General features: G+C 36.4%; 1 protein-coding gene across 2 annotated transcripts in view; it reads right to left on the bottom strand.

Annotated features, from left to right (window-relative positions):
* LOC109050313 (rho GTPase-activating protein 29-like) overlaps positions 1 to 16,608 on the bottom strand; it is a 39,005-nt gene that overhangs the window by 18,283 nt on the left and 4,114 nt on the right. For both annotated transcript variants that reach the window (XM_042752248.1, XM_042752249.1), the window contains exon 3: positions 857 to 1,000. In XM_042752248.1, coding sequence (XP_042608182.1) covers positions 857 to 1,000 — 144 coding nt within the window. The remainder of the gene's footprint in view (positions 1 to 856; positions 1,001 to 16,608) is intronic.

Below are 16,608 nucleotides of genomic sequence, written 5' to 3'. Positions count from 1 at the left end.
AACATCACATGACCCGCTATGAGCCCAACTGTCAAAACAAAGCTAGGCATTTAGCTTCAGTTCCCAATAACATTGCAGAGCGCAAGTAAAGTGACCACATAATAAACCCAGACCCGTCATTTACCAAGTCCTGCTTCTGTTTGTGTTAACAAGTGAGAACCTGCAGCCAATTCAACACTGAAAATATTGACATCTCTGACGCTACACATACCACAAAATGTGGTTAAATGAATATTTGTCTATGAAATTAAAACTGACACATATGCATACGCCCAAAAAGTACTTGCACACTTTAGCAACACTTAAAGTGTCTTTGATTTAGATAATAAAATATCCAACTAAGTAGCTTCTAAGACTTAGATGCTATGCAGATACTTCTGAGATTCTTGTCCACAAGCCAAGTGAAGCATCGCCATGCATGGAGATGCTAATCTCTCACCGTCAAACCAAGTGAAATGGGATTCCTCTACTCTGACAAAGACATTGTACTCCATGCAAGTGTTTGCCCCCCCCACACACACACACACACACAAACACACTTGCAGACATGCATTGTTCTGCATTTCCAATGTCAGCCCTGTGGGAAGCTTGAGAAACAATGTCTCTTTTTTGAAAGATCTGATTTTTGCATGCATCTCAGAGAGCTTTGTGCACATTGCTTGAAAATTATCGCTTATAATTTTGGGTTTATCATTACGAATAACAATTTTGATTTAATCTGGAATGCAAATCGAGGGTGGGAGGCTTGTGAGAGGGAGTTTGAGGAACAAGATTTCAAGTAAATAAGTGTCTTTCCCTCATTCTTCTAAACTGTGTCATATTAAAGTCAAAGCCAGAGAGTGAGACAATGCTTTACCTTTGACCTTTGCGATGAGGGTCCCGGCCGCACTGAGGATCTCCACTGAATTCAGGGAGTGATGTTTGGAAATCACAGCTTTTAATACACGCAACAGCTCTCCTAGACGCTCATGAACCACTTTGTGCAGACAGTCCTGGTGATCTGAAACACACAGAGGGAAGCGCTAGAGTCAGGAAAAACAAAACAAAAATCACATTAAACTTTTACTTTTTTTTATTCACACAATTTGTGGCATTGGTCATGTCTGCAAGCATAAATGGTGTAGAACAATTACAAACTATAGTTTAATATTGGAGAGGAATTTTGGAGAGTATCCACTGAATGTAAACAACGTATGCTGTTTTGTGTCAGCAGCATCACATGGATACGTGGTTTACGTTTTGATCTGAATGAAAACAATGTATCTGCGTGGCGCAGCTGACACACAACAGCATACGTTGTTTAGGTTCAGTGGATGCTCTCCAAAATCCGCCAGGGTGACGCGGAGGAGACGAATTGCTGAATAAAGTCGTTATTTTTATTTTCTTTGCACACAAAAAGTATCTTTGTAAAAATACGGTTGTCTCATGGATTATTTTAATGATGTCCTTGCTAGGTTTCTGGACCTTGACTATTGTAGTATCCTTGCTGTCTATAGCAGGGTCAGAGAGCTCTCGGAATTCATCAAAAATATCTTAATTTGTGTTCCGAAGATGAAAGAAGGTCTTACGGGTTTGGAACGAAACAAGGGTGAGTAATTAACGACAGGATTTTCATTTTTGGGTGAACTACACCTTTAAAGTTTGCTCGGTGCTACTTTAGATTAGGGAACACTATTCACTATCAACTAGTTGTTTATAAGCATGCATATTACAAGCATATTGGCTGTTTATCAGTACTTATAAAAACACATATTAATGCCTTATTCTTCATGACCATATTTTAAATCCATCAAAGGGACCATATTTTAAATCCATCAAATGTGATTTCTGTCATCAAAGGGATAGCTCACCAAAAAATAAAATTTCTGTCATCATTTACTCTCATGTCATGCCAAACCTGTATGAGTTTCTTTCTTCTGTTGAACACAAAAGAAGATATTTTGAAAAATGTTGGCAACTAAACAGTTGCTAGTAGCTACTGACTTACATAGTAGTGAAAAACAAATATTATGTAAGTCAATGGCTATCAGCAACTGTTTGATTGCCAACATTCTTCAAAATATATTCTTTTGTGCTCAACAGAAGAAAGAAATTCATACAGGTTTGGCATGACATGAGAGTAAATGATGACAGAAATTTATTTTTTTGGTGAGCTATCTCTTTAACCCCCTACTTACGAACAATATTTTAGCTAAATTGAGGGAAACTCTTAGTTAATAGTGAATGTGTTTCCTAAAGTGTTACTATTTGTTCAAATTCATAACTTTTAAATATGAGCGATAATAATTTTTAGCAAATGAAATGTTCTGAAAGGACACACTAGACAAACAAATACAAGTGCAAATACCAGACATCTAAGTTCAGCTTAAGTAACATAAGAATCATTATCATGTGCCATTTTCACACCTGATGCCAAAAAACACGTCATCAAACACTTAACATGACCTGACGGAGGAAGAGCTTAAACTCATTCTGAATGAATCTTTTGTTTAGATTAGGAACCTGCGGTCTGCATCAACACAATAGCATGAACCTGTCTGATCACTACATCAGTGTCACCAAATTTAATTTCCTCAGACTGAGTCAGGGCTTGAAATATAACCATTTCTGATTCATCTGCTTTTATTATGTAATTTTGGCCTGCTGTCTGGTCAGACCAAGCACTCACAGGACAACCAAACTGTCTACTTTCCAGACACATTCAAACTGAACTTCCCACATGGGGCCTTCTTTCCATACAGCTTCTTTTGACCCGTTTCCCCCTAGATTTGCAACAACACACAAACACAAACCCACACACTCGCTTACCCATAAACACATTCAGGGGCACCGTGTTCAGTCGCACCCTCTCCCGGCTATCAAAGCCACATTTGTGCTGACGGTGGCCTCTGGATTACCCGGCACATGGAAAAGGGGATCAGGGAGACTTTACCCCCTCTACCCTCTTTTTTCGCTCCATCTCTTTTCCGTAAAGCAACAAAAAGAGCCCGTGGTGGAACTAATGCTGCTGTGGATGGTGACTACCATGGAAATGACAGCTGCTTTCTGGCCTCAGAGGGCCAACACTGTCTGACCACATTATAGTTATGCAAGGGGAGTCACAGGAAAACAATTTTATCATCATACATTAGTGATGCACTGCTATTTAAATAAGGGATGATAATTTTCCTGTTACAGCCAATAACCATTACATGGTCAGTAATATCTGCTATTTCTACAACATCATAAAAAAAAACAACTAAAATAAATAAACTAAAAAAAGTCAGGTTAGGCATCACAACATGATAATATACATTGTGAAAGACTGAAGAATAAACGTAAAAAATCTAAATCTGCTACAGAAAAGAGAATACAAAAAAAAAACCTGAAATAGTTAATTTCCTAACATTAGTTATTAGGATAGTTATAATTTTTTTTCTTCCTCAATCCTCATACTGTAAATGTGAACCATGAAAGTGACACACTAAGAAGTGTTAAAAAAAAAAGCTGAATCCGGGGTTTTATAAACTGCTCAAAATCTAAAAAAAAAAAAAAAAAAAAAAAAAAAAAAAAAAAAAAAAAAAAAAAAACAAAATTAAATAAATAAATAAATAAATAAATTAAATTAAATAAAGTTTAGCTATCAATATATTTAATTTTGGGCTGTCTTTGGCATCAAAGCGTTTGAAAACCACTATGCTAAATAACTACCCACTGCATGAGTCAATATGCCAAGCTCATAAAGTGACATATCTACATAGCACTGACATTCACCCCTGCTGCTCTTACCAGCATGAACAGCAGGTCTGCCACTGTCCTGTAGCTTTACCACTCATTCATCTTCATCATGTGTCATGCATAACCACTTCCTGATGAGATAACCTGGTGCTCTCTTATGAGAACTGAACTAAGCTTTTGTTTCAATCTTCTGCAGCCAATCTTCACTGGCTCCCCTCCTGTTTGAGAGAGGCCAACACTGCGCTTCTGACCCAAAGACCCCTCGCCGTGAGTGCTATTACACATCTGATGAGGTTATTGCATGTGGGGGTGTGCATGATGTGTTCTGCTATATGTCTTACTCCGAGCTGTAGGAGAGCGGTTATTCTGGTGATGCTGAAGTCACCATGCTTTCCTAGTTAAATCATCTACAGTTCAATGAGTCAATGAGGTCTCTATAGAGACTGTTTTATGTGTGTATCTGAGGAACAATAATATTTATACTGAAAATGTCTGAAGACATTTTTGGAATTTAATAAGTTTCGATTATTTTGACCTCAGGAAATTGAATTAAAATGACAGAAAGCTGAATTTACCTCATTTCAAGTCAGAGATTCAGAGAAATTTAACACAAGCATTGAATTCTGGAAAATGAAGTGTGCTTCCACCCTGGTGCACATAAGTATACTAAGTATAATCTTAATCATAATCACCACAATGCTGTAACAGCTCTACTAGTCTGCAAAATGTGTGACCCAGAAGGTTCCTTGCTATGTTAGGCTTGTGTGTCAGACTAAGGACATTTACCAAAAGAAATCCACCATCGGTTTGTCAACGAGCTTTTTTATTGAACTATCAAGAGAAACAATCTTGTGAAGAGAGAATGAGAGCGGACAGGGAGATATATACGGAGAAACAGAAGGAGCACAAGAGGATTTCACACCATGATGTGAAGACGCAGAGTATAATATGCAGGTGGGTCAAAGGTGACCGCCAGCCAGCCCAAGCCTAAATCTCTTAATTGGTGGGGGTCAAATTAAAAACCCTCTTTTAAAGACATTTCATTTTGAATGACAATAACACAAACACAAAGCACGGCCCCATCCCCACACAGCGCTCCCATTCACATGCACACACGGTCACGCATCCCGAAAGGACGGGGGGTTCAGTTCTGCTCGGTGTGGCTGAACAGAGAGAATAGAGGCCATCAAGAACCAGGGCCATCAAACACTTTAAATGGCTCCCTGCTCGTTTGGGCCGGTCCTAAAAAACAACCAATTAGCACAACTGAGCGCTGGAACAGTGGGAAGGATGGGAAGTTGATGATTTTAACCCTGTGCCTCCCTGTTTGGGGATGGTTACAATAGCACTGAGTTTGTTCTCACCGGGGCCAAACACGATCACTCACCAACAGAATGATATTGCAGGGAAAAGACCCCTCACCGATGATGACGAGAAATCTTGTTTAACCAAGAGCGAGCTTTCAGCGGGACAAGAAAAGCCCTTCTGATTAGGGGAACCTTTCTTTTGTCTCCGGAGGCCATTTGCAAACAGTAGGGCTGTCTTCTTTGGGGCCTGTGGCATGAGGCATTTATGGAACAATAAATCTGGAAGGCTTTCAGAAGCGAAAGATGGGATTGTGGACCCTACAGGGCACAGACGAGCGAAGGAAGGGGGAAGTTAGGAATGTTTTTCTGGATCTAAACACCTTGGTTAAGACCTGTGCAACGTTTGTTTCCCAGAATAAAACTGCCCTGCAAACCCACGCTGGACACATTGGTTTGCGTCATGGAAACCCAGCATTCCAGGATGGCGAGGCCTAGTCAAGTGTAGGAGTGGGAAAAGAGGGGCCACACATGTAAACAAATGAACACACATAACAACTACCAAATAAGTACAGCAGCCAAGAATACTTCCTGAGAAGACGATGTTCTTTAAAACCTACTAGGAAGCCTAATAAGAAGTAAATAATGAATAGCATGGACATTTTATAATTAGGCATGTGCTGAAAATTAAAAATAAAAATTCTGGCTGTTACTGATAATTATTTTAATTTTATGGCCAATAACCGATGAATGGTTGATATTAAAATTAAAAATAAAAATAAATAAAAAATCTGACATTTATTGGCAGCTGTGGTTGCCAGAACTTTAGCTATACATAGTTATGTCAATGAATAAACATCAAATGTAAACTTTAAAAAAAATCAATTTAACACTGTTAATTTCACCTTATATTTACACACTGTAAACCAAACAACAACTTTTCCTTTTGCACTTCCATAAAACCTTCAAAATTTTAACAGTATTTTACTGTAAATGCAATAAGTTATATTTTGCATACTGTTATCCAGTTAACAGGTTTTTACTGTAGCATTTTTACCTTCTTTTACTGTTAAAATTGTTGTTGTTTTTTTTTTACAAAAATTGCCTAAATGAAAAAAAAATCATTAAAAACTGAAATTGATTGTTTTAAAAATCTACAATTGCATTTAGACATTACAACATTATAATATACAGTATAAAGAAGCAAATACTATTATTTTGAGGTTTGCTAAAAATTAAATGTAACACTTTTTCTTTTTTCTTTTGTAATAAAAACTGATTATTAAATTACGTCAAATGAAATCCAAATGTTTAAATGCATTTTTAACAATTATTTTTACAATTAAAGTATAATAATATAATATAATATAATATAATGTAATATAATATAATATAATATAATATAATATAATATAATATAATATAATATAATATAATATAATATAATTAATATAATATAATTTGAAAATAATCAAACAATAATCAATAATCTAAATGTGCATGCAAATTTTAAAATGTTAAAAATCCATATTAAAAATAATAATAATGTATTAACCAATACTGATAATCTAATGATAATAACAATAATTGTAAAAAATGTGCATTGCAATTTTAATCAACTTCTCAAGAATGAGTGGTTTCTGCTGAAATGAACTAAAAAAAAATAGACAAAGAGAATATGAATTTGAAACATTCTTGTGACCATAACCCTGCTCAATCATTGTGAGAACAATGTAATAATAAAGTTTCAGAATATGAGAGATGGCTGGCAGGGCTTTCTAGTCCAGGTCCAGTGTAAAATCACTTAAACTGTCACAAGTGAGCCTGCTGAGGCCCAATCAAATGATAAAGAGCTTATAGTCTTTAAAGTGAAACCCACTTCACAAAAGATTTTAAGATACGCTATTATAGCATTGAGAAAAGACTAGCAAGAAGACTCATTATGGTAATAGCCTGCATCATCTGATCAGGGGTCAACAGCATTTAAACCAGAGTGTAGGAGTCAGTAATTTGTGATCAACATCTTTGGTTGCGTGCCTCCTTTATGTCTTAAAGCCAAAAGACTTGGTAAAAATCTGACTTCTTAGCCTTTAACATGCCCTTTTGACCAGAGCTGCCAGGGTGGATGGTCGAATGCGTTCCTCAGCGCTTATGGCCCACCCCGGGGCACTTTCTGTTGAAGTAGGTGGGCCAGGTCCTCCCCTGTGACAGCGAAGCTCCGGGGATCAGGATATTACATGCTCCACGGTAAAGGGGCCTTTTGCATTTAGCATCTCCCCCTGCCTCAAAGTACCCTGCTGATCCACCTTTCATCCACTCTTTCCCATGACTGCACACAAAGGGCCAACGTTTAAAGGAGCCCCTTGTATGCACACACACATACTCGCATAGACATGCCTCGGAGGTCAAACAGGACTTTAAGAATGCTCTGCAGGTAGACCATTCGCCATTGTAAATGAAATATCTCGGAAATTAATTGGCAAATAAATCACCCTTAATCTCGTCAAGAAAATTACTGATGATTCTGTTAAGGATAATGAAGACAAGTCGAAAAATGTGCATCATGATCAAATATATATGATTCTTTTGACAAAAATATAAAGAAAAAATAATGTCAAGAACTGACCTACTTGAGCTGCATGAGCTAAAGATAAACAGTCAATAATAACCGGTAAACTGAAGTGCTTTACTAGCAGGTTAATTAACCCAAATTGATCATATAAGAGATTAATCAGATATATACACAAACATAAATGTACTTACAAAACGTACATGCTAGTACATCATCACAAAATTATGCAAATACACCAGCACTTGAACATGCTAGTCAGGTTATTTATAAAATACATAATAATATATAAAAAAAATATATACACACACATAAATGTTTAAATATTTGTTCTAATTTTGCACTCTTACATGTTAAAAAGTTATTTTTATTGACTAAAAGTACAATAAAACTGACTAAAATAAATGCATAAGACATGATTATCATATGTACTAAATTTAAAGGATGTTTTTGTCAAAACCCAAAAACTATGCCTAAAACAAAAAGCTGTGTGAAAATTAACATTGTCTTGCATCAATGTCATGGTACGGTCACATTATTCATCAAGGGTCATTAGTAATCAGGGCACAGATATGTCTTGATTGCTGAGGAGCCTTACAAACTCCACTTTGAGATTTTGAATCACTTATCGAGGGACTGAAGGATAGCCGATTGTGAAACAGGAAAACGTTATTTGCTAAATCCATTCATTTTGGCAAACCATAATTTCTTCACTCCTATTAAATATTCCAAGTATTTATCCTCCAAAGATTCCTGCTGCATATAAATCAGGAGCTTCGGTGGAGACAGGAATGTGCTTGTTTCTTTCATTCGTCCACACAGCTGTCGATCACTCAGAGAGCGGGAAAAAAAGACAGCCACCACTCCCTCCTGTTCCCCACGTTTATGAGGAGAACTGAACCCCAGCATTCCAGCTATGCTGCATTCAACATGACTGCAAATCTCCCACAGAGCAACGATGACCAGAACACAGAGAGTCCAGAGCTCTCCACGTGGATTCCCACGACCAGCTCATCTCAGGCCGGCCAAACCTGACATCCCGAAGGTAGAGAACAGAAAAAAGGAAGGAGGCTGGGGTTTATCAAAAGTCAAGCAGAGTAAAAAAAAGTATCACAGAAGTCCTAATTACCATAATCTATAGAAATCTGCCAAAAAAAAAAAAAATCCTATTCAACAAGATACTAAACAGTTTGCATGCTTCATCCTTGAAAAATGGCATAATGTATATATGGTTGTAAAGTCAAGTTTGAAGTCAATAACTAAAATACAAAAAAAAGCTTCACAGAGGTCCTAATTTTCGTAATCTGCAGAAAATCATATTCCAAATAAGATACCAAACAAATTACTTGTTTCATCCTCTAAAAATGGCACATAATGTACATTATATATTATAACATACTGTTAAAAAGTCAAGCTTAATGTCAATAACTATGTATTGAGTTAAATTGCAGATATATGCTGAATTATGCAAAACGCAATTCAAAAATCTGAGAAATGTACACCAAATAGAAATGAAAGTGATTTAATTTTAGAATTAAGGTAACCACTGTGGATTTTTTCTTATTTTTGTCATTTTTAAATTTAATGATTTTAAAATGCAAGAATTATTTTAAGTAAAATTGCTTGAGGTTTAGACTGTACAGAAAAAATGTTTACAGTGTATATGAACCTTGTGTTTGCTATCAATTGGCGATTTATATCTGGAACGACAGTTCTGGAAGGTCATAATAATAGATCATCTTACAAATTCGAATTCATATTTCTTAATTTAACTGAGTAAATGTGTTTTTAACATGTTCCATATGCACATTTTTGAAATTTTATTTGCATCTTGCTGTATTCATCCAGCTTTTTTATGCACTGTACCAGATTTGGCTAGAAAGCTGGACAAGGATATTAAATGTCATTTCTGTTATGTGTCTATTACCTAAATGTGCACTATATTTGTGTGCGAACATCAATGCATTTAAAGTGATAGTTCACCCAAAAATGAAATTTCTGACATCATTTACTCCCCTTATGACGTTCCAAACTTGTATGCATTTTCTTCTTCTGAGAAACACATATTTCATTCTGTCTCAACACCAATGGTGCAATTAGCCATAAAGTTTGTGAGAAAAACCAGACAACCATTGCTCGGCCAAGGATAAGCCTTGGACAGGGTTTCCCCTCTCAACATGAAGCTGTGTCTCTTTGATGGGCTTTCCAGGGCTCAGGCCTCAGATGCAAAAGAGGGGCCAATTTATCTTCAGCCACTCATCTTGTACCAGGAACCCATTGCTCGAAAACAGGATTTGAGTCAGATCAAGTGGACTGGCCTATATGGTCTTGCAAAGCTACGCTAGAACCCCTCACTATGTGTGTGCGCTTGTTTAGGAGAGCGGAGGAGAATAATCCAATCCTGACGTTATTGAGGGTAAGGAGTTGAGGGGCACATTAAATCTACCGCTTTCCAGACTATTTTAATCCAGGGCCACTTTAATCTAATCTACAGGATAAATTTGCCATCTTGGATTGAAGCTGCTAATCCAGAGCGGAGGGCTTGATTGGGGGTTGCATAGTATTAAAGTTAATCTGTAGACCATATTTGCTAGGTTGGTTTGGAGATAAAAGACAAAGCTACTGGGACCCTCAGGTGTGGTGTCTTGTTACCACTGACCAACATTATCATTTCAGATTCTCAACAATTGTTTAACATTCTTTTGTGCCCTATGTTTGACTAGGTTACAGTTCTCGCCAAACTTGACTTCCTGTTGTAAACTTTCCTCATTCCAGAGCTCCTTATGTTTAAGGATTAATTTGAACACCTCACAGGATCAGCGGTTACTTCTCTCTGGAGCTTCTGTTTTAAGAAATACAAATGCATAAACCCATAAACTACAAAAATGCATTTAGCCTGGAGACTACTGGTTTTAGTTTTCAGTGTGTTTTTCATTCCTTAAATTGTGTAGACTTTTTGAATAAGGAATTATTAATTTTGAGATGAATAGTTGAAGAGAAATTTACATAGTTAAGATGAGGAAGTCAATGGAGGCGGAAAAATGGGTCAAAAATCGTGCTCTTAAAATGGCTAAATAATTGCTGTATTTGAATGCAATGCCTAAAATAAAATAAAATAAACAAGCTCAGGCAGGAGCAGATATCATTCCATAATTTTACAGATACAGTTATGAAGATGATACAAATGAATGCCTGATACATCATGAGGGCCATCAAGTATTAAATTTAGGTGGAATGAGATACGGAAAAAATGGGTCAAAAATTATGCTCTTAAATAGCAAAATCTTTGCTGTGATCTAAATAAAATAAAAGTTATAAAATAAAATAATTCTACTAAGATGGTATAAATTAATGCCTGTTATATCATAAGGGCCAATTAGTTTAACAATTTCATCAGGAATCCTGTCCTATCCACAATAAGAAAAAAATAATTCACTGTAAATCTGAAACTTGAAAAATAAAGAGCGTAACGAGTGGGCAACAAAACTCAATTCAGGACCAGAACATGAAAGAAAGAAAAAAAATAAAAAATAAATCAGCCTACAAATCTGGTTTCAGGGTGGCTAACTGTTAAAACTCCACAAATCAGCACAGAATAGGCAATAAACAGCTATCCGCAGCCCACACATGTACACTGGTACAGCCAGCCCTGAAAACGCACACTTGTGTCTTATCTATTATTCTCTGTGTTTTGCTCAGGGTAGGAATGAATATGTCACCTTGCCCTACATTCAACTCTCCTCACAGGCTGTAATCTCTACTCCATGCCCACATTCTGAACGAGCTCCACTATAGATAAGCACTGAAGTCTTGAAATTGAACAAAAGAGTTGGATTAATGTTTTAAACTGTTGTATGTGTATGTATACAGAATGGAACATCTTCTAAACAAGATTCTTAGCCCTAACTCTACTTTTAATGAAACAAGAAAGTGTAATGTGATCTTCAAAGATGATCTGGACTAATTTACGAGTGCCTTTGAACAAGAATATCTTCAAAGCGAACTCTTTATTAGAGAACTGACTGGTGGCTACACCATATTAGAGGAGATCGGCCATTTACCAAGAGTACAGCTGGATCACAGCTGTATTAAAATGCCAGAACAAGCCACTGAAATGAGACTGGGCGGCTAAATTTAGGCTGGAATTTCACAAAGGATGATCTCTGAAACAGCATATTGGTTTTCTCAGAGGCCCTGTTGCATGGCCATTTTCCCATAAAACTTCACAGCGGGACAAAGAGAAGTTGTATTTCTTATTGTTTTATATAACATGGATAAAATGGATGCAACATAAGTGTGAAAGTTAGAGAGTATCACATGGGAAAGAAAGAAACCGTAATCCTAAAAACATCCATGGCTCGATACCAGGAATTACTCACAGTGACGTCTGACAAATGATGGTGCTGTGAAACACCTGGTGAGAAGCTCTCAGCACCCAACAAGTTACACATTACCAAACACAGCACAGGAATACTGTGAAAATTACCATTTTGCTCACCTTTCACCGTTCAGTCAAGCTATAAAGTCATCCGATACCAATGACACATTGAGAATACTGAAAGATTTATGCAGCCAAACACTTAAAATGCAGATATGACTCACTTTAAATGTAAAGCACTCACTCTCATGACTCACGACATAAAAACAGCTGTGCTGCAAATAATCATCATTTACTCTGAATGAATGAAGGGTTGAGCTATGTTTCCTAGAACTACTCTAAATATCTATAAAAATCTGAAATTTCTACTGGATCAAAGCAGCAGATGTGTATGGTGCATGTGGACCATACACATGTGCTTGAAGGTCGACGTTCACAGGGCAAACGGTGTGGGTCACCAGCCCACAAATCACCTCACAACGGGGGCCAGAAAATCAGTTTTAGCTGAACAGAGGAAGCCCCCCATGCACAGCAGGATGGAGCACAATGTGGTGCCACTGGGGATGAAGAGGGGTCTAATCCCACTCATAGACTCGGCCCGCACCCCACTGCGAGGGCAGCTTGGACCCTCCACAAACTCCACAGCCACAATTTGAGAGCTTTCCAAGCCATTTTTAACAAATTTGCCAAGTACTGGAAATTAAGTGGCTTCCCTTTGTCCATTACAATAAAAAATTAGGGGACTTTGATCTTACATCAATGGTGTGATAAAAATTCTACTGACCTTATTATACAGACAGACAGATAGACAGATAGATTTTTTTCCTTTGACTTCAAACATTTCTAATCATTATAATGGACTGTAAAGTCACTGTATAGGACAGGACAGTAGCACTGTCAATGTTTCATGCCGGTTCTTTTTGTCCAAAGTGTCCGACTTCAGCAACTGTTGATCTAAGGCACTAAAGCAACAAGTGAGCGTTTGTTCTGGAGGAATGCAGAGTATGTGGGGGGGATGGGAGAGGAGAGGACTGCGTTTCCCACCCCTATCAAAATGATGAGCCCAGACTGCGGTAATGGCCGAGCTGGAGAGGGTCAATATTGATTTAACAGTTAAAAATACACCAGGCTGGTCCTCTCAAGGTTACACCGGCACAGTCAAACAGGAACCACACAACACTGTCCTAAAGTTGAGATAACTGTTTATGTTTGGGGAAAACCGGAACAGTTTTAAGACTAAGAAACATCTGTGAGCTATAAAGCAACCCAAAGCATTTGAAATATGAGGGAAATTATATAAATGACCATTTGATTGTTTACCCATCCTGCACTTGGAGACAACAGAAACAATTTACTGTCCTTTGGGAGCTGCTAATAAACAAATCTCCGCTCTGAGGAGCCTTGAGTTCACATAGACTTTAGGGCAACTAAAGCAGTTTGTGGATTGATAAACATATACTCTATTTTGCGCTTCGGAATAACCGGTTTCACCCGTCGGCCAATAGCAGCGGATTCTGGTATGTGTGAGGGTGGTTGTGGCAATTTCCCAGCACACCAGACAGTTGTGTATAATTGCAATATAAGCGACGCCTTCTAAACAAGTGTCTCAGAGAAATGAAACTTGAAATTGTGTATTCACTCAGCGCTTTCCAAGTGATTATCCAAAAGGTAAAAAGCTCGCTGTGGTTCCCGTCAGAAATGAGCAAGTGTGAATGGAGGGTCTCTAAAACATCATAAAGAGAGCAGTGAACCTTACACACTTTATTTCCCTCAGTGAATAGGGCCAGTATTCATTACAGGCCATCTTGTTTTTCATCTCCCAAATAGCTGACACATGCCAACCATCCTGCTGCTTGAATGAGTCGCCCGTGGGACAAACGCAACACCTGATCAGCTCAGCAAATCAAAGACACCGGTCTCAAAATGTAAGACAAGAGGTCAATGCAACAATGAATGCTCTGTAAATGCCACCTGCCATGCTTTTATAGTTATAGTATATGATGTTTGACAGTTTTTTGATGGTAGTCGAACAGAGAAGTATGTCATATTTAAAGAGTTATGTATGGTTTATTTCACAAATCATGTAAAATAAACAATCTGTCCAATAACGATAAACCACTAATTATTTTATTTTTATGGCTGATAAATGGATAAATAAAATATTTTGTTTTAAATAAATAAGAATTTTTAAAAATACATCAAATGTTTTAATATTTTCTATATTTTTAAATTTACATTTAAATATTGTACGTATAGAATTTGTGTAATAACTTAATAATAATAATTAATAAATAATAATATTAATTCATAAAAAAATCTAAATGCTGAAATATGCAATAAAATATTATAATGTATATTCTATTATTATATATATATATATTATATATATATATTTATAACCCAAAAACACAACAAATATATATATATATATTTATATATATATATTTATTTGTCAAAAACTTAAGAAACCCATACTGACAACAAAGCATTACAGGCATTATAATAATGTAAAATATGAAAAATGTATATTTATCTTGATATTTACCACATTTAACAGTGTTATTAAAGTATTAATGTTTTTAATGATTAACTTTAAGAGAGCATTACTTGACAGCAAGCATGTGCATCCTTGATTACTGTTACAAAAAAAAACACACCACATATATCAACACATCAAGTCATCTAGTTTCTTTATCATTAAAATAGGTGTAAAAAAAAAAAAAAAAAAAAGAAAAGAAAAAAAACTCTCCATCCCCCACATTAAACTACATACTTCAATACTGACCTCTGAGATCAGAGCCCAAACTGCCAGTTATGTCCCAGGCCAGCGCAGACCCCAAAATAATCCAATCCAATTACCAACATGTCCATCATGTGTGGCTCCCGGGCAAGGTCACGACCTTTTCAAGATATTCAAAAATCCTTCTCATTGTAAAGACATTTTTACGGAAGCTGTCTAGACCTCATAACTCGGAACGCTGTGAAAACAAGCCATCAAGATGTTTTTCCTTGATTAAAAGCTGATCATAAAATATAGTGGCAAGCCTCAGTTGAGTAACTGCGCTGTCTATGAGAGCTGCTGCTCAATAATTGCCATTTAAGGTGACATGCTTGATTTCAGATAGAAAAAAAAAAATGAATTCTATAGCAGACCACTACTCCCTAAGGAGGGATCTCAAGGTTCTTGCTATTCTTGCATGGGAAAGTCGACTCATTGCCAGAAGCTGCCAGTTTGCTCGAAGAACACATCTAAGGACGAGAGACAAAGGAATTTGCCCTCACATCAGCGCATGTGAATAAAGCAGATGTTTTGTAATGGGCCGAAATATTGGCTCCATGGTTTCTCTTCCTGAAGGCTTTGAGAAACGAGGGGTGTCTTTCTGCAGCCACGCACTGCAGAGACAATACAGCCATAAACTGAAAGGATCTAAATCACTTTCAATCACACCACAGCAACTGATTCCCGACAAGCTCTTTTATGCTCTGCGTCAGCCCCACCCAGTTCACTAGCAACAATTACCACTTTGAAGATGTGCGCTGATGCAAAATACTAATCACCCAGATACCAGCCACATAATATTCATTTCCTACACACACCAGTGTAAACAAGGCTCCAGAGCCACTTGTGAATGGAAACTTGGGGTTTTTCTTCATTTAAATGGACATATGAAGTGCGATTTGGGATAAATCAGTGGCTATGGAAGAAATATGCTGAATTGTGAAGACATGTGCTGCTTTTATACATTAAAGTAAAGCTGGGTGATGTAAAGTAGATTATTTACATTATATTCAAAATTATTTTGTTGGTGACATAAAATGAACCAGCAGTGTGCATTTCTCAGTGATTTTAATGCATTAATAATTTAATAATTAATCATTTTAATAATTTGGCCAACTTTTTTGACGTCCGATCACTTCTTATTGAACAATTTGATTCAATTATTATTTTCAAAATAATGATTTAAAGGCTTTTTAGCGTCATATTATATTTATATTTATTATTGCTTTAAATATGATATAAATATGATATATAGTATTCATAATTATATATATATTCAATAAATATGCACATTTGAATATTAATATCATTAATAAATAAACTAAGAAATATATACAGTATATATATATATATATATATATATATATATATATATATATATATATATATATATATATATATATATATATATCATTTATTTATCAAAAGGCTGAAAACTTATATTATATTATATTATATTATATTATATTATATTATATTATATTATATTATATTATAGGAATAAAGGAGAAAAAAGGAGGCTCTTGAGTTCTCAGCACTTTCTCAAATTCAGCTTCCTGTCCAATTAGTCTCCTTTCCTGCATTTAGCTGAATGTCAGCCGATTACTGCAAAAGCGCTGCGCCATGACTCATATGTTAGTGTGTTTCTAAGCTTATTTGCATAATTCCTACCGATATGTACCACCAAGGTGGACACACAAAGGGATCTTTTCAGAAATGTTACACACATGTTTAACCGTTAACCTTTCCTCTCTAAAAGTGCAACTGTTTTGGCAGTAGTCTTTTTCTGATCTTTAATAAGGTCACTCTACGGAAAGATTCCACGCCCGAGACGGATTTGCAAAGCGCCACACTTTCAGAG

This window comes from Cyprinus carpio, chromosome B24, assembly GCF_018340385.1.
Source record: "Cyprinus carpio isolate SPL01 chromosome B24, ASM1834038v1, whole genome shotgun sequence".
Classification (NCBI taxonomy): domain Eukaryota; kingdom Metazoa; phylum Chordata; class Actinopteri; order Cypriniformes; family Cyprinidae; genus Cyprinus; species Cyprinus carpio.
Note: the sequence above shows the minus strand (reverse complement) of the source record. Positions and strands in the feature narration are given on the sequence as shown.